Source organism: Phaethon lepturus, unplaced genomic scaffold (genome assembly GCF_000687285.1).
Source record: "Phaethon lepturus isolate BGI_N335 unplaced genomic scaffold, ASM68728v1 scaffold875, whole genome shotgun sequence".
Lineage (NCBI taxonomy): Eukaryota > Metazoa > Chordata > Aves > Phaethontiformes > Phaethontidae > Phaethon > Phaethon lepturus.
In genome coordinates this window covers 174,819-197,341 of record NW_010541043.1, presented here as the reverse complement: position 1 = coordinate 197,341, position 22,523 = coordinate 174,819, and the positions used below count along the sequence as shown (strand labels likewise).

Below are 22,523 nucleotides of genomic sequence, written 5' to 3'. Positions count from 1 at the left end.
TTTGCATAGCTGCCAGGTCAGAATATGTGAATGTGTGAAGGGGGTGGTATGTTTTTTGTTGCGTGACCCTGCTCACACCTAAGCAAATCTTTGGCTGCCGTTTCCTTGTGTGGTATAAATACCACTGTGCTTTAACTTGGTTTTTAAAATTGTTTCCACTGTGACATGTTTGCTCAGGTACTGCACAACCTACCTATTAGTGACTATGTTCAGGCGCTGCAACTATTTTTGTTGTTAAATAATTGGTTAAAACTGAAGGTGTTGCCATTTTCTGATTTCATTCTCCTATGTCTATTTTTAGCAGAATGAAGTTTAAAATGGAAATGAAAAGGGAAGGAAACTTGAAATTTGGTGTGCATTGACACATTGCAAGTTTGAAAATGTTTTCTAGATTATCCCCCATGAGGTAACAAGGCTTGCATGATCAAAAGATAGACAACATCATCCTTCAGTCTTTCCACTGGACTTTCAGGTCCCCCCTTTTTAAACCTGTTCAGCCCACATATGGAAAAAATAGTGGTAACAGGATAATAGAAAAGTAACCTCAATGTAAGAAAAAGAGATTTTTTAAGGATACTGTTATCTATAAATTAAAATTAGCAGCTAGGCAAAGAGGAGACTCAGATTATTACCCCCACTGAGAATGCAGTAGTTTGGTATCCACTGGTGCTTTCACATATGTGGCTCTTTATTAGCTTTAGCTCTCTTCCTTGTGTGGGTATCAAAGGGAATCTGGATTTATTATGGTGATAGCGAATGACATTTAGGGAACAAAGATCACAAGTTTTTGGGAAACTAGCTTGCATTATTTCTGCTAGTCACAGACAACATATTTTTCTTAGCAGTTATAAGCATTTGCGATTTGCATGCAGACTAGTAGTTCTTTTTATTCTGTAGATATGTCGGAAATTTGTGTAAGATATGCAAATAGTGTAAATACTGTTCTTAAAATTAATTTGCTGTCTTCTGTAGTAGGTCTGGTGAAGGTGCTACAAGATTTCTGTAATATGCCATCTGTTTTACGTATGTTTCCTGGTTGACATGCAGTCTCTTGAAAAATATGACAATAGCGGGGAAAAGAGGCAGGATATTTATCTCTGATGTTACTACTCATGGGACAGGCAAAATACCTTAAAACCATTTTAATAGTAAGAGTATCAATACTTGCATTCTGTTACTGTCCCATGCATTTGCTTTTTTTGAAGTATGCCTATAGGACAGGAATTCTGTGTCTGGGGGAGAATAGGCTTTGGAAGAGAGACATTTTGAGATCTGAGAAAAAATGCTGTTACCTCTTTATATCCTAAAAGCTTCGCTTCCTTAGCAGTGTTTGTTACGCCTTGAAGTCAACAATATATACAATTACAAAAGGCAAAAGTGGGTGCTTGCTACAGTTTGTGTAAGGTTGGGCCTATAAAACGAAATACTTGAATCCTGTTACGTTTGCATGCGGTGCATGGAACAGAACCACCTGAATCTGAAATGAGACTTCTGAATAATGCTGTACTGTAAGCAAAACCAGACTTGAATACAATGCTGTGCCAGACCGGTACTTTCGAGAACATCCCAAGTGTATTAAGTATATTTTGTATTTATCAGCTGCTGAATGAATCTGGTATAAAACCCTAAACATATAAATGATCCTATAAAAAGGAGGAGAGATCTGCTATGGAAAGTCTGCCAAAAATCCTACAGACAGATGAAGAAGTCCTGAGAAAAAGAACTGAACTTAGGAGATTTTATCACTAAAAGACAAAAATGTAAGAAATTGATATCTTATACTTCAGAGCATACTGTTCAGTATTGTAGTAGTCCATGTATTTTTGAAGTAATAGTGCATCACAGTTATCAATGACTGTGTGTCTGAGTGTAGCATTTTTGTTGCCAGCGTGGTTTTTATCAATAGGTAACCATGACTAGTCTAAAAGCAGTTCTGAATTCTGAGAACCAAGAGGGAAATCTGGCATGTAATAGTAGTTTTCAGTTTTCTGGAATTATGTATTTTGATATTGGGGAGATAAACATTATTATTAATTTTCTTTACCAAACTATAGATAGTCCTTCTTTTTTGAGATTAATGATTGCATTTTTTCTAAAGCATATGATATGAAAATGACCATTAAGAGCTGTAGAATTCAAAGTGCTTTGATCTGAAGAGGGCTTTTTTTTACTGGGAATACACTGTGTGGGATAAGAGATGAAGTGACGGTTTTAAAGGGCTATATTGCTTTCAAATTGTAGGACATTAAAAAAAAAAAAAGATAAAATTCACAACAGACTCCTGCTTCCTTCCACTTGAAGAAAATATACTTGACCTTCAGAGTTGAAGCACTTCTACTACTCATTTTGGAAATGAACACGCTAATTTCTCATTAGTGTGATGTTTTTCAAACTGTGTGTTTCAGTGGTAGGAGTGGGTTTAGTCTCTGCCTGTGATATTTGTGCCAATATTTAATATCTTAAAAAACATTTCTAGTACCTTATAGACTGTCATTGTATATACAATACTCCATGGAGCAAATGTGTTTTAGGGAGCTTTTTTTGTTGTGAATCTCCTTGTCTATAAGGAATTATATGTGGGGGGTGCAATACACATCAGAGGCTCAGCCACTTGGTGTATAGGGTGTATAGGTAGAGGGGAGCAGCTAACAATTCTGAATCTCTCCATAAACCATGTACTCAACACTGCTTAAAATACTAGCTTTTATAAACTTTTGGGGGTTGAAAAAAGAAAAATTAAATTTTGAGACAAGACAATAAAATCCTGCATGGGTAATGTGTTCGTATAAGATGTCCTATGCAAAAGTCTCCCTTAGTTGTGCTTTAAAGACAAGAAGTTAGGCATGGCCTTTGTGTATGTAGTACAGCATGTGGCTGTGATGCAAAGCTTTCTTCTGCCTTTTCTTCCCTCAAACCACCATTGATCATCCTAGTCTCTGCCATACCAGCAAACATAGTTTCACCCTGTGTCCTGTTTAAAATAAATAGCTTATGTTTTAATCAGAGTATACCATTTTTTAAAATACATGCAGTGTTGATTTATGGTTTCCTAAGCTGTGAGAAATGTAGTACCTACTCTGCTTGATTGCTTCCACCCCATGTTTACTGATGAATGTTTGTTTTCTTTCCTGGGCTAGAGTTTGCAAGGATGTGCTTTGTATGGAGGTCAGTAAAGTGCACCAAAGTTCCTGTACGAGGTCTTATTCCAGTCCATTCCACTGAATTATTTCCTCTCACTAGAAGCTCTTCTGTTGCTATCAGCGCTAATAATTTAATTGGCAATTATAGTCAAATGTTAGTTTTCAGAAATTTTATTTTAGTGAATATTATCTAAATTGTTGTAATTCTTGGTTGTTAAAACTGTGTTTGAAATTTTTCATGTTTATCTGAGGCATCTATGTTTTCTGATTCGGGCTGGAACAGCAACCTAAGAATAGGCTTCCTTGCAAATTTGCAACTTCCCAGTGTTCTGATTCTCCTACAGTCAAAAAAAAAAAGGAGGGGATGGATGACGATGGATGGACAGACATGAGATTGATACCTTTTTCAAAGTTTGTAGATCTTTGACTGATGTTGAGTTAGTCTTTTTAGCTAAAGCTTGTTTTGCACAACTCGGCTAAGTAGAGGGAATGCTTGTAGTTTTCAACTTCATGCATAAAAAGGGTATTATTAGAGTTATGTTGAAACAAGTAAGACAGAGACAGTCTCTGGCAAATCTAGGCTTTCATTTTAAACATTTATTTCAAACACATTTTGTTTAATAAACTTCATGAGGTAGACAAATAATGTCCAGTTTTACTGATAAAATAATTTTGTGTTGTTTTTCATTTTTGTTTTAAAAAGTTTTAGAACAATTGCAATGGTTTCTTCAGTTATAACTGTGATTGCTTTTGATGAGGAGATAGTAGAAGGCAGTAGAAAAAGTACAGAATATTCAGATTAAATATTTAATGCTTAAGAAATGTTTGATCTGTCAGTAGTGAAAAAAACATTAATCATAATTTTTATTCATGATGTATGGTGTTGTTATAGGAGATATATCAGTACATCACTAATATAGGATTTATGATGAGACAGTAGGTAAAATGTTCTATTTATTGTTTTGTTGCCAAACTTGACAAGAGGCAAATATAAACTATCAAATGTCAACTTAGGTGGGATTTTTTTTCTCCCATAAAATCTAGAGTGTAGGTTGTTTGCAAGTCTGCTGATCTTGGAATTGCTGCTCAGGAGTTAGAGACTTTGTGAATTTGAGGGTCTTGGGCTCCGTGCAATAGATGTGCATGGAAATTAAAAATTTGTGAAGACCCAGAGTGATCAAGGTGATCTTCCCCTGGCGAGGTAGGTAGCTCTTGCAAACTCAGTACAGTTAAATTGCAGTTTGGTATTGAGACAATGATTAAATTGCCTTGGGAGGAACAAGCCAGGAGTTCTGGACTTTGTTCGCACAAGTAGCTGCCGTTTAAACTGAAGATCCGTGGCAATTACCTCAAAGAGGCAAGGCTCCTTGTGATATACTGCCCGGCTTTCGGGGATGGCGTGTGACGAGCGACTGTGAGTAGTGTTTTCAGACACGGCAGATAAGAGAAGCTTAGAATGTCACTTGGTTATTACAGTGTTGAGGTGCAAAGTGGGTAAACTTGTTAATGTTGTCAACACTTGGCAAATACTGCTGTAGTGTCATATACTGTTAGCTGTCAGGTTTTGTGTGAGAGCCAGGGCCAGTACCTGTTCCATCCGCTAACCCGGCCCCTTCTTCTGGGACCCATTCTTCCAGTACTTGGCTCTCCCAGCAGACTAACAGGCTTCACGCTCGTGAGATGCATTGGCAGCAAGGGGTGCTAGTAGAAATATTTTGCAGTTTTTGTGGTGTGTTACGTAGGTCTGTCTCAGTATGTATCGTAATCTGTGAAAACAGCGTATTTTGGGAATGATTTGCATTTTTTTCGATGCTGGTGATACACATGAATACTCACAGATGTAAATTAGAAAGTGTATCTTGCATTTAGAGAAAAAGAAGGAGAAAGACTTGCTTTTGCAGACGATTTTTAAACACATCCCCTTTCACCAAATGCGAGGCCGTGTTCTATGTCAGAAGATGAGCAGTAATGAATTTCTTCATAAGCTCTCTTCTATCTGGCAGATTACCTTGCTAGTTATGGCAAATTAACCCTTACACTGATTTTGCCATATCATAAACCTCTGTGTCCTTCAGAAAGTTTGCTGTAGCCAATAACTGTAATTCCTTTGAACTGATGCTGATTTTTAAAAAGCATTTGTGCCACTACTTTTTTCCCACCTCTCAGATTGACTGTGGTGTTATTTAAGAGAAGTGAGCCCACTTGTGGGAATGGGGTACATGTGCTGAGAGAATTAGCCAAGAGAACAGATTTGGAGTTTCAAGTTTACGTCCTGTCTTTTTCTTTTTTTTTTTAGGTAGTGAAGAAAATGAAAGTATTTTCTTTTAAACTTCTGTGAAATTTACTGTGTTGTAATTTCAATTATTACAGTAACTAGCTGCTTTACATGCACTTTATAAGTTAATGATAAGCTGTTTGAATAAATTTTTGCTCTTAATTGTTTGTTTTGGCTCATATTAAACATCTTCCCTAAGCCATGAATAACTATGAACTTAAATACATAGCAACCCTCACTGTTTCTGATTAGGTAAAAAATACTGACTGGTGCATGATTAAAAGTTAAAGACTCTGCTGTTAAATGTATAGATGCCTGTGTATAGTTGCACACCCAGTGTTTGTATCTGAGACTTCCTGTAGGCACAGGGGGAGAAGTAGTAAGGACACCAGCTGATACTGCTTGTTTCCCCATAATCTGTGATACAGTGTTATCACTTTCCATTGAGTTGACTTATCTTTAAATTAGGTGAAACCTCGCTGAAAATCAGACTTCATAGATGAACATTCAAATCACACTCAACACCAAAAAGCATTTCTAGTTAATCAAAAGAACTGTGTTTTATTCTTAAATTTCCACCTTTTTTGTTTCTCTGTTTTTGTTTTGTTTTAATTTTATTTCTATTTTTTTTAGTGAGTGACAGTTGCTTCAGGAACCTTGCCGAGGATCGTAGTGGGATAAACCTTAAAGATCTGGTCCAAGACCCTTCTTTGTGAGTATCTGGCTCTTATTGCTAAGCAAAGAAAAGCTTCTTCATGATATCCTTGTGAGTAGTTTTGTAATTATATAAAGAAGTATTATGATGAAGTACACTTAGTGCTTCAGTGGTAATATGCTTGCCCTGTTGTTAGTCTCTGATACAGACAAATATTATTAAAACCATGTCGTTTTTTACCTACTTCTGTTAATGAACTAGCACCCAATAAGCACATATGGTAAAGGGTACAAGAGCAGTCATCAGAGGTAGCAGATTGTGCATGCTGGTATTTCTGTGGAGGAGTTGTATACACATTGTCACCCCTCTTTGTTTAAGGAGGGACTGCATATAAATTAGGAGATTACTGGATGATTGTGTTATCATTAGTTATCTTAACAAGTAGAATCTTTTTTCTTTGTATCTTATTTCATACCGCTGATATTTATTTCTTCCTCTACTACCTGTTTTAATTCAAGTATATAAGCAGGTGACCTAATTTTTATGTCATGGCAAGACTAGTGGTCTTCATCTCAGTGTTGTATTTTCCTCTAAAATAAAATTCAACCTCATGAACTCTCAGCCAGACTTGAAATTGTATCAAACCTTTTTGTGTTGTTTGTTGTGTGTTTGGTTTTTATTTTTAATTTTAAACAATTTTTTTTTCTCTTCAGTTAACTTTAGTACTAGCTGAAAATGTTCTTGCTGTGTGTGCACAAGCATACCACTTGTTATGCGGGAAGGGAAAGAGGGGAAAAATTCACACCTTTTTAACATGAATGATAGTGCGTTCCACAGTAGGTCCTAACATGATGAACCTTTATACTGGCAGAGCACATTTTTCAGTAGTGGGAAGTAGTGGAAAATGAGGTATATTTGGCATATTATGTCAGTTACAGGGGATTTTTAGTAATAAAGTAGATGCAGAATTTATTTTGTCATAATAAAAGGTAGTAAATTACATATATGCATATATATATATATATACATGCACTCTTGGGAACTTTAAACATAATGTATATAATATTTGATAATTTATACTTCGGAAATAGTAGAGGTAAAGGGGACAAGTTGGTTGAGGTAAATTGTTGCTTGAGATTCACAGATGAATGCAATAGGTAAATTTTTAATAACTTATCTAACTTTTGAAGTCAAGGCTATTTAGAGGTCTTAATTTTCAACAAAAATTTGCCTTTTGAGTGTCTGTGAGTTTTTTTGATTGGTTGGTTTTGTTTGGGTTTTTTGTTTTGGTTTGGTTTTGCTTTTGGAGGTTTTTTTGAGAATTGTATGTGGCTTTTTGAGCTGCGGGTATGCTTACATACTACAAATAGTTTTCATTTTGCATCTCTGGAGTTTACTTCAGAAGTAAAAAGATGAATTGTCATTGTTGTAGAATGATCATTTCCTATGCTGTTTACCAAAAGTGATGGAATCTTCTACTTTCCTCCCCTGACCATTAACTTACATGAAGATTGTAATGAATTATTGTAATCGGCAAAATAAATGAAATTGCCTTCTGTTGCTTATTAGCATAAGAAGCATAAGTGACTGCAATGTATCCATTTTTATCTCTCTGAAAGATTGAGTAAAGTTTCAAAACATCTGTTTGGTCTCAAGGACTGATCATGACACTTCTATTATATGACAGATTATAGTGCAAGAAAAGTCTGCTTCTTCCTGCCTAATGATAATAATGTATGGACTTTGTTTTGTCTTTCCGAGTTGATATTCGTGCAGTTTTGTGATTGAGTGCCTATTAAGAGCTTTTGCAGAATGTGTAATAATGCAAGTCAGTCTCCAAAATGAAGAAATGATCTAAGGCTGTATTGTTCAGCCCAGCCTTTTGTAGGTAACTCTAAGGTCTCATGGCATCTGAATTCTTTATTTAAGAATTGTCTTTATTAAGAGAAATGCAAAGGACAGCATGGGGCTGAAGTGTGAGAGTGCCAACTAAAGAGATGTTTTAACCTTTTTTGAAATAAGAATAAAGTTTAATTAAATTCTTTAGAGTATTTGGCTGAGATTTTCACCTATAATGATACCTGAAATAGCAAAATAAGATTTGATTCCTCTTACCAGTTTAATATTTATGGTTTAGGACTTCTTTTGTGGTCATTCGCTCTGACTGTAGATGAACTGCTGCTTTTCTTTGTAATCTATTATCAGATACCAACATCAGATTTACATAAAAATTACAGTGTTTTCTCTGCAAATGGTTCTGTCACTCTAAAGGTTTGCAGTGCATTTGTAATGTATGACACTAGGAAAATAGTGTAACAAAGAGGGTGCAAGAAATTTTAGGTCCATTAGCATATAAATAGACAATCAGTGTATACTTTTATCAGGAGTTCACATTACCAGCAGATGATGGGTTAGCAGCAGAGGTAGAAATACAATATAATACACCAAGCAGGTAGTATAAAAGAAAGTTTAAGTGGTTTTAGATTAGGATGGTTTAATCATCATGCATCATGTAAAATGCATTTTGAATGGTGTCCATTTCTTGTGAGACGTAGCTACTTCATAGAGTTTTCTAAGCTAAGTTGGCCTCTCCCTTGTTGTTTGCCTCTCTTAGCTCCATCACAGACAACTTCTCTTTTGTTATTGTAGAAGTCTTTTTCTGGAGGGCTGAAAGTGTGTCTTTACATTGAAATGAAACTCTCTAAAGATAGCATTGTAGGGTTTTTTGGTTAGTATCTGATTTATATCAAGCATGCCTAATTTTCAGGGTAGTCCTTTTTTCCCCAATTGATTTCCCAGCTAGAGCAGTCTGGACTCTGTAAACTTGATCTGCTTTAAATTCTCTCATAGTTAGTAATAAAAGCTCTGCTGCTGAAATTAGTTCAATCATCTCTTTCTATTTGTATGTGTTATATTCTGTCAGTGAAAATAGAAATGCTGCTTAAGATAAAAACCAAATAAATAAACATAAAGTGAGGAGTTACTGACTGACTGGGAGAAGGAAACATGCAACAACTTTACAATTAGCTCTCATTTTGTAGTTAATTACAGAAAAGTTGAATTTGAACCAAAAGTTGCTTAGAAGTTCAACTGGAAAGGTGGTTTGAGAATTAACTGCTGTTCTTTATTCATTGCAGCTGGTCATAGAATCATAGAATGGTTTGGGTTAGAAGGGACCTTGAAAGGCCCCTAAAAGTACCCAATCTGTGCTTAGGAGAGAAATGGGTTAGAGTTCAATATGGCTATCACCTGAAACTCCTCCTAGGTTCTTTACTACTGAATTTCTTGTAACTGTAAGTTATTTAAATACACCTCTGAAGCATGAACCATCAGATCATTAGAGGGTTAGGTACATCTCCACCTACTTCAAGCATAATTTCTTTGTAGACATTCCCAAATTTTAGCTCTTAGAGTCACTTTATAAGATGTTCCTTTCAGCTCTACCCTGTATATAGACATAAAGTTTATAAAATACTTGTCTAGACAGAAAGGAGGATGCTTTTAGTCTTTCAGTGCAATTCAGTAGTTGCAGCTGCACATAAACACTGATACACATTTGTTTTAGAAACATCTTCAGAGCTTCGTTGAGATCAACAAGATCCAAGAGATTCTGAGTAACTTCTTTCTAGGCATAGTCACATCACATCTAAACTATGTTTCATATCTCCTTCAGATTAGCTGACTTGAATTAAGAGGGAGTAGATAAATTGAAAAAGTAAGAAAGGTAACTTTTGACAGGAGATCAGAAGTTATTTTAATACCTATGTACTACAGAAGCTTTTTTTTTTTTTAAAGGTGTGAGAAGAAAATGTTATTAACCCTCCATGTAATTGCGCTTTAAGAAAAGAGTTTTCTCAACATATGAGATTCCTTGGCAGTTTGTAGCAAAAATTGGTAGTATTGCCTGCATTTTTCTTTGGCTGTTTAGGCTTAATGACTCATAAACCTGTAGGAATAATTTCATCTGTCTGAAGCAAAACCTTAGCAGCAGTCTGTGGCAAAGCAGTAGGTAAGAAAAATGTCTTTCTTAAGCACTTAGTAACTTGCAACTCTACTAATTTTTTTACCTCTTGGCCCAAAGCGCTCTCCTATAACTTCTTTAGAGTTCCAGATCAGCTTTATAGCTCTTAGTTACATAGTAGTTACATTCAGAACAAAGTTGCCTTCCTTCATCATATAGTTTCCAAATTCTTAGGAGGGCTTTTCTTCCTTTTGCTCTTGCAATGCCCTGCAGAAGCCTGCAATTAAGGAGTTATGAGCTAATAAGTAACTGAAAAAGTTGGTCTGAAACTAGAGGCTGTGCAGCCCCAGCGCTGTGTCTGGGTTATAAATGTTGGGGTTGTTTGCTTGCATGGCAGCTGCAGCTTGGGTGCTCCATCTGGCTTTTCAGTTCTAGTACTACCTTCCGAATTAGTTCTAGTACTTCTCTGTGGTGCAGGATTGCACTGCTTGAAGTTTGTTAGCCAGGAACCTCTATCTAAACGTGCTCAGGGATCTGTAAGCAGGGATCCTCCTTGTTATTAGGAAGTTTTAAATTTAATGCATTTGAAATTCACTCTTTTATGGAGCTGTCTAAAGAAATGTCTGTTTCCTCTGGCTTGCTCTCGAACTAACAGTTATAAATGGCTATATGATGTTTGCTGGAATAAGAAACATCATCATAGGCTATAGAGATTTAATAGATCCTTCATTTTTAGGGTTAAAGTTTATGTTATTTTTATTAGATGTACTTAAACTTCAATTTATAAATGAAAATGCTAGAAAATATTTTCAAAAAGGTTCTAAAGAAAAGCAATGTCCTTTTTGCTCTGTTTTACTCTGATTACCGTCTGATGTCTGGAAGAAATACATAGGACACAAGTTGGAAAATGTTGATCAAATTTCAGTCTAGACAGTTTCACAAAACTGAGTAAAAGTTGTTTCTATGTATGTTTTTAAACTTTGATTTTAAAAGTATCCGCTATGCTTGTCACTTAGAATTCTTGCCATTTTTTTTTCCCAGTTGCTGTTTCTAAATTCCTTTGTCTTAATGCCTTACATTCTCCAACGGTACAAGAATGAGCCTTAATACAAAGTAATTCACTGCTTCTCATCAACGGGCAGATGTTTAGCCAGTTCCTGGAAAGCCAGGCAGGCCTCAGCACACAAAAGGGTCACTTGGGAAGACAAATGCCACAACCACTAAGGTTACCCCTCTTCCTCCTCCTTTCCTTGAGCTTTTATTGCAGAGCACGATGTCACGGTCTGGAATATCCCTTTGGTCAGTTTGGGTCAGTAGTGCTGGCTATGTCCCCTCCCACCTCTTTGCCCACCCGCAGCCTACTCACTGGAGTGGCAGATGGGAAAAAGAAAGGGCCATGATGCTCTGCAAACGTTGTTCAGCCATAGTTAAAACACTGGTGTATTATCAACATTGTTCTAGTCAGAAACCCAAAACACAACAACATACCAGCTGCTGTGAAGAAAGTCAACTTCATCCCAGCCAGACCCGGTACACATACAAGTAATAATACAAATATGTTTTTTTCCTTTGCATTTGGAAGGAATATAGACAAGAAACCTGTGTGTCTGGGTATATTCAGGGTCAGACTAAAATGACTTTATACAGAAGAAGTAGGAAAATTGAGTGCCTACCAAATACTGTCTTGGTCTCAAGAGTTAAATACCAGATTTTTTGGATCTGATCACTTTTTTCTTGAATTATTTGCACTAATAATTGATAAGAATAGATTGGGGTAGAATGTAAAGTGTTCATTTGGTTGAATATAATTTTAGAGCCCATAATTTGTTTTGAATTTAATGACATAGCAGCCCAGCTTCCTGGTCAATATTCCATTTTTTAAAATCACACATCTTTTTAAAATCTTCATGTATAATGCTAGGGATTTCCTTGAGAGATTATGTTGTATATCTCGCTGACTTTCCTTTTTTTTTTCCTCATCCAACCAAAATCCACCACAGCTTCCAGTTCTACTCTCTAACCTTAGCCTCAGTGACCTTATCTTGCTTTTCTTGATCTTCGCATTTCAAGCGTCTTTTGGAGGAGTCTTTTTCTGTTGCATTTGCCATTTTCATCAGCTTTCCACTTGCCGAGAATCTGTGACTCTCAGAAGTCAAAAAGCCTCTTCTAAACCCATTTTGCCACCTCCAGGCTTCATCCAAATCTCAGCTAACCTGACCTTTCACCTGACCTCATTCTTTCTGACTTCAGTCTTTGTTTCTGTGTATACCCAGATCTTTTCTGGGTGTTTAAAGTGACTGTCTTCTCATACTGTCTAGATATTGGGGGGCAAAAAAAAAGTGTGCACCTACAGGAGAGAGATTGTCCAGTGCTTCTCTCAGATTAACCTGCATCAGTGGATGGTTCTCTGAGAAGATCCTTTTAATACTCAGCAGCGTATTAAGTGTGTTCCTATATTCTCAGAGAAGAAAATAAGATATGACGACTTACTAAAAAGATAGAGAACAAAACAGAAGACCTATTTATAGGACTGTATAAACCTGGGGTGTGCTTATGTCTTGACTACTTACTGTATTATCTTTTAAAAGGGTTATGGATCATAAGATTAAGCAGAGATTTGAAACAGCTTCTGCACAAAGAGAAATTAAATAGACTAGAACTTTTCACTTTAGCCATGAAACAACGTATGGTTGAGGTACACAGAATGAATAGCATTAAAAAAAAAAGTCAGAGGCAATTATTCACTGTTTTTCACAAATCAGAAATTGTGACAGGAAAAAATTCAGACAGTATGTTTAAAATGAATAGAAGTACACACTTATTCAAGTGTAGCAGAACTGAATATTTTATAATTGATGTAACATCATGTGGAAGCCTGGAGTATAAATGATAGACACAAAAAAAAGAATTAGACTGATGGACCTACTATGGCTGTTAAAGCTGATGATCTGCATGCAGCGTCTAGGTCAGCAAAGGTCCTGAACTGAACTTGGCAAGAGGCAGTAAGTGTGTACCAGGGGATAAATCATGTTCTGTGGCATATGTTCATTACCCTAAGCATCTGTTTCTCAACACCAGAAACATCCTACTGAGTTCTATGGACCTTTAGACTCAACTGGTATGGCAATTTTTATATACTTCATTCAGGAATAGTAGTTTCATAAAAAGTGGAGCAGATACAAACTTGAAACATTTTTCCATGGGGTCAGCAAACATTTGTCCTTGAAAGTAAGAGTGCGCTTCCCTGACACGGCTGAATTTAAATTTGGAACTGCCAGTAACGGAGAAACAAAAGCCTCTCAACACAAGGGTTGTAATAATTTATTACACAGGAGAAAATTTCTCTCCTCTTATCTCACTATTAAAAATGACTAAATGCTCTTCTGAAATGCTCTTTCTTCTGAAAATCAATTGTGAGCGGACATGAGTCTTTTTGTAGGAGAGGATACATTTTGTCAAAGCTATAAATACTTGAAAGAGTGCTTTATTTAGAGAAGGTTTCTATGAAATTTGTTCACTTACTTGCAGTGTAGTTTAAGTTAGGGGAAACGTATAATCTGCTACTGAAAGAATATAATAGAACACCTATCTTTGGATGTAAAGGAAGCCTTTGCCACACATCTTAAGAATTATTCTGACATTGAGATACAGAAAATTGCTACTCAGAGATGTTTTCACGCTTTTATACAATATTACTCACTGTATTTGAATTCTAGATTGCTTTCTTAATTAGAAAGAATTGTCCTGCTGTCACTTGTTCTGGAGGACTCTTTAAAATCACTTTCTTTTTAGCACTGTACAGCAGAAATCTATACATGCCTTATAGTGGCATAAGAAGGAGGAAGTACAGTTATCCCACAATAATTCTTGTGGTGTTCATGAAAACAACACTTTTCTCACCTTCTTTCACTATAACTTGAGTTTTACCATGGATTCTTCACTTATGTTTTTCCTCTTTATCTGTGCTAACATACAAATATCACAAGAGCATAACCATTTTCTATATATATTTTTTCTATGGATGATGACAGCCTTGAAGTTCAAAACTGACATATCATAGGTTCAAAAATTACCTCAAGTGATTTTCCGCAGACAGTTATTTCTAAGAAACACAGTTATACTGCAACAGTAAGTGCTTCCCTTTATACCCCTACTAATTCTGCTTTAAGCTTTTTGCTTTTTTCTTAGCTACAGCATCTCTCTTCTTACCTCCAACTTCATCCCCTTCATTGTATTCTAATAGAAATTTTTATTCTAATAAAACCCTATTTTCTATTCGTTACTTGTTTTCGGATATGAGAATGTATCTTGTTTATTAAGGGATATTCATGGTTGGAAATACAGTGTTTCTGTGAAATTTGTTATTGTCATCGATTGGATGTAGGTGATTGTTTTAGAAAATACAGGATGCTCTGGAGTGTTCTTTGACTGACAGGATTGAATTACCTATTTTTAAAAAACTCACTAAGAGATCTTTTTCTCCCTCAGCCCTTCTTCATTCAGTATGTTTCTCTCATTGTCACAATTAATGTGCTCTGTAGCTCAGTACAGTATGTGGAAGTGTTGAATGGGAAGTGTTCAACTACAGAGTAGATGATGGAGGGACTATTAAATGTGGGAATATAAAACTGGAATGTCTCTTCTCCATTTAAACAAAGCGTATTTCATTTCTGTGATTTTTATTTTTTTAAAAACTAGATTATTACTTATTAGGTGGTGCTCGTTAGTCTACTGTGTTCCATTTTTCCAAAAGAAGCACAAATGTGCTTCTAAAATAAGGATGCTTTTAGTGGATCCTTTCCTCTTCTCTCCTGACATAAAAAACACTATGTTTCTATCAGAGCCTAGAAAGCCATTCACTGTTCAGGTTGCTAGTAATCCAGGGAATACATTAATAGGTAATTTTGTTTTCATTTTCATTATAAAGATGATACAGGACAATGTGATTGAGAGATTTTTACCACTGTCGTGCTGGGACAGCTGCATCAGGACTGAGGAGCAGAGTGTGGTACCACGAGTGGCTGCTGTGTCTGTTTTGTGCCTGGAGCTCTGGCTGTACCCGTACTATCTGCACTTCCTTCAGGAAACTCCGTATTGTGCCTACTCTACTGCATTTGCAATGCTCTGAAAATTAGAGAACAAGATTTGAATGAGTTTTTAATTCAACCTGTCGCAACAGTTCCATACGGATTAGAACCTCATTTTCATCTAAACCTGCATGAATTTCAGAGGTAAATTAGAGGCTTCAGGAGTGTCATCCTATTGTATTTCAGGTTTCTGTTGCAGAGTACAAACCATTAAGAAAAACTCAAGAATGTATTTGGAGTTTTCAATAATCTTGGAACATCAAAACTGTAAGATCAAACAGTTCTCACAGAATAACGAACAAACCCCAGAAAATACTCATCCCGAGCAGCAACCATCCAGCCCCACCTGTCCCTGCATTCACACAGGTGAATCATCTTGGTTTTGTGTGTATAAGCAACTGCGAACTTTGCTTTCCACCAACCAACAATAAATACCTCTACCCAAAACCCATCTAAAATGATTCTCAGAATCTTTACTTACAATACTTTATTGTAATTATACTTATAATACCAGTTTTGAAAGTCTGTAAGTTAATTATACTGTATTCAGACAGTATTCTTTGGGTACCGTTGGCTTTAAAATGCATTATCTCAGGATCTTTCAGCATTTAATCCCTTCTGAGAACAAGAGTTTGCTAGAAAAGTGCAAAGAAATACAGTTAATACATTTTCTTTATACTTCTTCCTGGCCTAAGAGCAAATGCTGGCTGCCATGAGCCTTAGGCAGATAGCTTTTCAAGGGCCATTCTGCATGTGAGAGGATGAAGCAACTCACTTGACAGACTGATTCATATTTCAACAATATGCTCTGTATTGTTCTTCAAAAGCTAACAACATTAAAATTATATCCTCAAGGAATGAATTGGTGACCAAAAGCTAGGTATGAATTAAAGGTTATGTTTGTGTTCAAATAGATGGACTATCTATGTATACTTCATTATTTACTAATGCTTATATAAGCATTGATAATAGATGAACTAGTAAAGGTTTGGAGATTTCAGAACAATTTTACATTTTAAATTCTAATATTTTGCATTTATACACATAATTCAGTTTTATATTGTGAAAAAACATTGTGAAGTGTATTTTTAAGAAATCAAAACTGAGAAAGCTTCTCCTCTCTTCACTAGCGTCTCAGACGCAGTGAGAGAAGTGTGCCTGCTTCTGTCTGCATGGTTGAACAGAACATTTTGAAGATACTTACATGAAACAGAAATACCCCCAAGTTTTTCTAAACCTAGTAGAAAAAGACATTATCAGCACAAGGTTTTGCTCAGAAATCCTAGTAATAGCAGTGAATTCTGTGTTTAGGAGGTTTTTTCCCTTCATCTTCCTTCAGGAGTTCCTCTTGCCCTGCCTTCTCCTGCACATACTTCAGACTCCAGCCAGCGCTGTAGCCCTTGCACTCCGGAGCCTTTTAATCTCTTTAGCCAATTTATTGTTTGTGCTAAACCAAAGAGCATGATTACATTTTTTTGTGGAGCTCGTGAATGCTTACCATGCTGAAGAGCTCTAATAGAAGATAAAATTGTCTTTGGATCAAAACTCTTTTTTCCAGTCACTAGTTTATATTACCAGGTTTTGGTACTATTATTTTCATTGTGTAAATGAGGGAATAAAAGTTATGCAAACAGTGCAATGACTGCAGCATGTATAGATATACACAAGCTATTTTAAAAATATTGATAGTGGTCCAAAGCTTAGTGTAGACTGAATGAATATCCAGATTCTCAGGAAGGTTTTGTCATAGCTTTTGATTTCAGTCTCACCATGGGTACACTGTTACCAATATCCAAGCTTTTCTCTAACTCACCAGCCTGGATATTTCTGCATAGCTTAATACACTGACATACTGTGAAGGGATAGAAGTAATCTGTGGCAAAGCTAGCAAGCTAGCAGTACTTAAAAACACTTTTTTCTTTTTATTTCTCTAATACAGCAATGACTTCTCTTAAAATTTGTCTCAGTGGCATCTTAGCTGTAGATTGCAGTCACTTTTGTTTCCCAACAAAGAACCAATTTGCGCTTCCATTTTTAGTGAGGTCTTAATACTCTTAAACTTCTGAGGAGTTGGAACTGTTTCTGTCCAAAACATCATTTTCTGTGGAAAGACAGGCTAATAAAAGCTGCCCACCCTTATTAATCGAGACTTCCTTAATTTATCAGAGGGATCTTTATTCTTCACTTCTTTTCTTTCTGTCTGTCTCTCCCTCAGTGTTCTTTTTCATTTGAGGTAGTGGTGTGTATATTACAGAGCCATGATTTTTTATCGCTACTTTGGCATACAAAGCGATGGTTTCTTTGTAGTATATTTGTTCTTTTGCACAAGACAGGGCACTAGGTGACTGTTTTTAACAGAGCCTAGTTTCCCAGATTATTAATTACCCTAATAGCAAGCTTTTGTGTCACCCAGTCCTCTGTAATGCTATTGAGCTGGCTTACAGAAGCCCTGTGTTGGAATCATTATTGGAAAAGCAGGAGGACATCGCTGAAACTTTAGTAATCATTAATCAAAAATTTTTCAGGCAGTCATTAAGGGTGTATTTTGAAACTTAATGTATTTGGACAAGAACTGTGACTGTGAGTATATCCGCAAAGAAGTAGGCATCTGTAGTTTCTACAATTACAGTGTCATAAAGCAATATGTCTTTCTTAAGACACAGGAATATTGAGTAATGGGAAAGATCAGACCACTGACAGCTTTATGACAAGGAGGTTTGTATACATTTGGCTGCTTCCAGAGGTGGTGTCCCTTCCTTAAGCAAAGTGTGACTCCATGTTGGTACATGTCCTTTCCGTCTCAGCAAGGAAGGACTTGTAGGAAGTCTTGAGGAACGACTTTATCAGAAAACCTTTTGACATTCTGTTATCCTGGAACAGGATTGAACAATCCAATAATACATTCATATATATCCGCACTATTCAGATTTTACACCTGCTTCTATTGCTGCTGCATTTTAAAACACATGGAAGAAAATAGTAGCTGAAGTTCTTGATCATTAGCCTGGTGGTGTTACTGTGTTCAGCTCAGCAGCAGGTCAGCCTCTTTCTCCTTCTTTTGAAGGTGCTTTTGTAACAATCTAATGGGAGAAAATAAGGCATCTCCTATAGTAGCAAGCTACAGGAAGAAAATCTCACAGTCACTGGTGGAAGGGATTGTACTGTATGTTCTTCAGCCTTGAGAAAAGGAAGATGAAGGTTGAAGGGTTTTGTACTGGGCAGAGGGGAGAGACTGGTCTTGTGGAAATTGCTAAAAATGAGTCACGCTGACCAGAATCTAATAATGAAGAGCGTTTCTAAACACTCAATTTCACAGCTATGGTTCATGTTTTCAAACAGTAGAAAATAAAACCTTCTCTGATCAGTACTGTTGATTAGTTTGTAAAAGGAAGGGTATGTCATGGAATAAGACAAAATTTTGTTTTACAACTACTATTAATATAAAAGCCTAATAGTGGTTTGTGTGTGTTCAATGCTGCTTGTGATTAAGGGAGAAATACTGAATGGATAACTTAAGTGTTAAATTTAACATGCCAGTGTGATTAAGTGAGGCTGAAAATACTGAGGAAACACAAGCAAGCCCTAAGTCCATGAGGAAGAGGAAAGCAGGTGAGCTAACCAATAAATATTTTGTACTTGGACAGTAAAAATGAGTGAAATGTTGAACATGAAATTAAACTGGCAAACTAAAACCCATAATATTTGATTTCATGTCAAAGTGTTCATAAAACCTTTCACTGAGGAACTTGACAAAATTTTATGATGCACAACTATTTTCATTATAATTGAATTGCATGTTTTGGTGAAAAAGCTTCACTGCAAAATTATTAAGTAGCTCTTAACCAAGTTTTATATGAAAGATCTCAAACTGGTATAAATGAGTCATATTTGCTACTAACAACTATTCATTTAATTCATTCTCATGGAACAGTTAGCACACACTTTCTAATTACACTGTTATAACATTCAACATATTTTATACATTTTCTATTTAAATTATATAGTTCATATAAATTACGTATTGCCTTGTTAATAGCTTTCTGACAAACAAAGACGAGCAAGTACTCTGTACTCTGAGCTGGCTGGTTGTAACAGAGGTATCTGTAGCCCAGTGCTGAGTACAAGCCAACGTGCTTTCCCTCTCGGCATGGTTTATTAGTTGTGGCTCAGTGCCACTCTAACTGTGGTACAGAGTTGGCTGTGATCTGATGTGGGATGCTGGTATAGCTCTCTGAAAATAATAGACAGACAGACCCAGGATTTTTTTTTTCTTCCTTAATTTCATATGTTTAATAGTTCATTTGTTAATAAAAGCTCTGAGAATTCTACCAGAAGAGGTAACAAACATTGTTAAAAAACAAGTAACAAGCTTGCATTACAGTACATCATTCAAGTATCTGTCACTGGCAATTGTTCAGAGTTAGGATTATTATTTTAATTTATTTTAGTGAGAAGGCTGCTAGTGCTTATACTTGCTTTAAAGTCATTTAGTGCAAAACTGTGTCATAGACTGAACTGTTTTGTAAAGCAGAACTCTCCAATAATATACAAGCTCCCTGAAGTGTTTCCAAATTATAGCTACTTACTTAGCTAGTTTCAGAATGGGGAAAAATTGGGGAAAAGAAAACCCCAAGTGGGCTAGAAGACCTTTATTCTGTGTTTGTGCTCATGTATGCATCAGTGCAGTTCTGAGGATGAAACTGAGCTGGGGTAGGAGTAGAAGGGCCAATAAAGCTACAGTACTGTATGAAGTATCCAGCTGTAGAAGCTGAAGGTAGGACGTGTCAGATAATTTTTTCTGGGATGGAAATTTTGTAGGTACTCCCTGACTATACTGAGTACTAGGGGAGAATCTCAAAGTTCACAGTTGAAAGTTATTTTGGAGCAGGGCAATTGCAGCCAAGACCACAGAGGTGGGCAATAGCTGATGCTTTGCTTGTATTTCTCCCTTCATCTTTTTTCTCCAGCAAAGACTGCCTCTCCGTTGCATAATGTTTGCCTGTTAATGGATCTCTTGGCAGTTCCCTATGGGCCAGGTGAGGGCCACGAATAATTGGAAGAGCCTGCCTGTGTGCTTCAGCTCTGATGTGTACAGTAACTTTGGCCTACTTTGGTTTTCGTGACCTATTCAATCTTTGTCCATTCTGTTAAGTTAGTCAGCAAAACCCACCAAGTTAACCAACCAAAACCACTAACTTAACCACTAAGTTAGTCCTTAGCTTATATTATGTGTGTGCATGTGCGGGCAAAAGTTTTAAAACCAACAATTTTTTAAAGAAAAAGTAAGTATCTTCCAACTAAACCATATACCACTGTCTTATTTTTCACAGAATAATTAATGACTGAGAGATCATAATGCTGTATTATCAACAGTATCTATGTATTATTTGGTTTCTTCATCTTTTTCTTTTTACACACAGTTCATATTACAAATCAAAATTTAATTTAATGTATTTGCTGTAAAGGTAAACTCAATTTGAAATTTAAAAATCCCTCTGCAGAGTTTATGTTTTAATGGCATATGTGGCAGAATTGTAGTCACTGGAGCTCCACTGTAAAGAATTGGCCACTGTGGAGTAAAGATCAGCTGAACTGTGAGTTAATAGATGTGACAGAAGGATAACCCTGGGGTGAACATTTTTAGGTATCAGATACTCAGCTTTGGCTTTCGTTCATTTTTAAAAGGCTTCTGCCACGTTTTATTTATTCATTACAAATGGCTTTGAATTTGGTGCAAGTGAGTTTTGGACAAATTATTACATAAGACAGTCTTACAAAGGTGAAACAAATTGTGAGAGGATACTTCTACAGAATATTTACTTTTCCTAAATTAAGATGAGAGAGGATATTCTGTTCTTTATACTAAACTTCTGTAATCTAAGCTTCAGACCATGGAAAGCCTGTTGTGTTTGTTTTTTAAAAAGCCATTTACTATAATTATTGTCTGATTTATGAAGATAACTAAATGTGCACTGGTAATTATGGTTCTCAGCTTTGACGAACACTACTCAGTTTGAGAATCATGCCGCCTTAGCAGCCTAAGGTATGGAGGCATTGCAGCTATGAAACCTATCTTGACACTTACCTAGGGTAGCATTATGCATCACTAAGCATTTAAAGTCAGGTGATATGGCTGGAGGAAATAGGAGCTAAAGCGTTGACTGCTCTTGTGGTAGGATAGCACCACTATTTGTCCTGACATGTTTTAGATGAAAATACAGCTGACAATACTGTTTTTGTTAAAATAACCTAGTAAAATCTACTTATGGTGTTCTGCTGGGGAGCGGGTGGGGAATATCTTATAAGATACAAAATTTGGAGTTTTCTCTTCATTTGTAAATGTTCTTTGTTCTACCTGCTTCTTAGGTAGACCAAAGACTTTTTAGGTTTTAAATGGAAGAGGTGGTCCTGTCAGTTTAATTTTGTTTGATTTGATGGATATTTACTGATCCACCTTCTCAGGATAGGCCTTTCATTCTTTCATTGCTTGACCTGATGCTACCCACCTGCCTGTAAGCTCTTTGATCACAAATGCAAATCCAAAATAGAACAAAACCTTGTAAAGCAATTAAATTGTGGCATTGTCAGCGTAATACGATTTTGCAGTTTTGCCAGAGGTCAAGGTCCTAAATTGTATTCTACTGACATTATCTGCAGTGGCTTCTCTATCAGTTCTTTAAATGTTCTCTATTAATGCTGCAGTTTAGTTCAGTTCCTAAATGTTAGGTACTACAGCAACTCATTTCAGTAGAGATTTGCGTTACTTCTGGGCTTTTCTGACTAGCTTTTTGTAGTTATTATTGTTACTCTCTGAAGGGTGAGGGTGTTTAGTGCTAGTTCTGGAAGGAAAAGACAGGTGATATAGTAACAATTGCTTGTTTGGAATAAAATCTTATTCTCTCGCCTCTATCATTACTTTTTATCACTGCTATGCCATCTTATTGTGGAGAAAAAACTGAGGGGGCTTGGAGCTGTGGTTCTTAACATAAACTTGTAACAAATATCAAGGTCTGTATACCAGTGTGTGTACAACTCCATTGATAACAGGCAGACAAATGTCAGTTCCAAGTATACAAGCAGAATATGTAGAACTTAGGCTGTTGCCTATATTGTAACAAAACTTTTCCTTACCAATGTGGATGTAATGTCTTAAAAAAAATTTTACTGTGAAAGACCAAATATTTCAGTATTTAAAAAAAAAAAAATCTAGAAGAAAAGAGCATGCATGAAGATCAACAGAACCAAATGCATTGTCTTGCATCTGGGATGGAATAACTCTGTATAAAAATAGAGGACAGGCCAACTGGCTAAGGAAGCATCTCTACAGAAAAGGATCTGAGAGTGTCCTCTTGGACAAGTTGAACATGAGTCAGTGGTGTGCCTTAGTAGTAAGGTGGCCAACAGC

General features: G+C 36.2%; 1 protein-coding gene across 1 annotated transcript in view; it reads left to right on the top strand.

Moving 5' to 3' along the window:
- Nucleotides 1-4,534: 4,534 nt before the first annotated feature.
- The window catches only part of GPHN (gephyrin), a gene marked incomplete at its 3' end in the record, with an annotated part of 180,068 nt that continues 162,079 nt past the window's right edge, over nucleotides 4,535-22,523 (top strand). Inside the window, exons 1-2 of the mRNA XM_010287600.1 lie at nucleotides 4,535-4,541; nucleotides 6,049-6,127. Of these exons, the coding sequence (XP_010285902.1) occupies nucleotides 4,535-4,541; nucleotides 6,049-6,127 (86 nt within the window). The remainder of the gene's footprint in view (nucleotides 4,542-6,048; nucleotides 6,128-22,523) is intronic.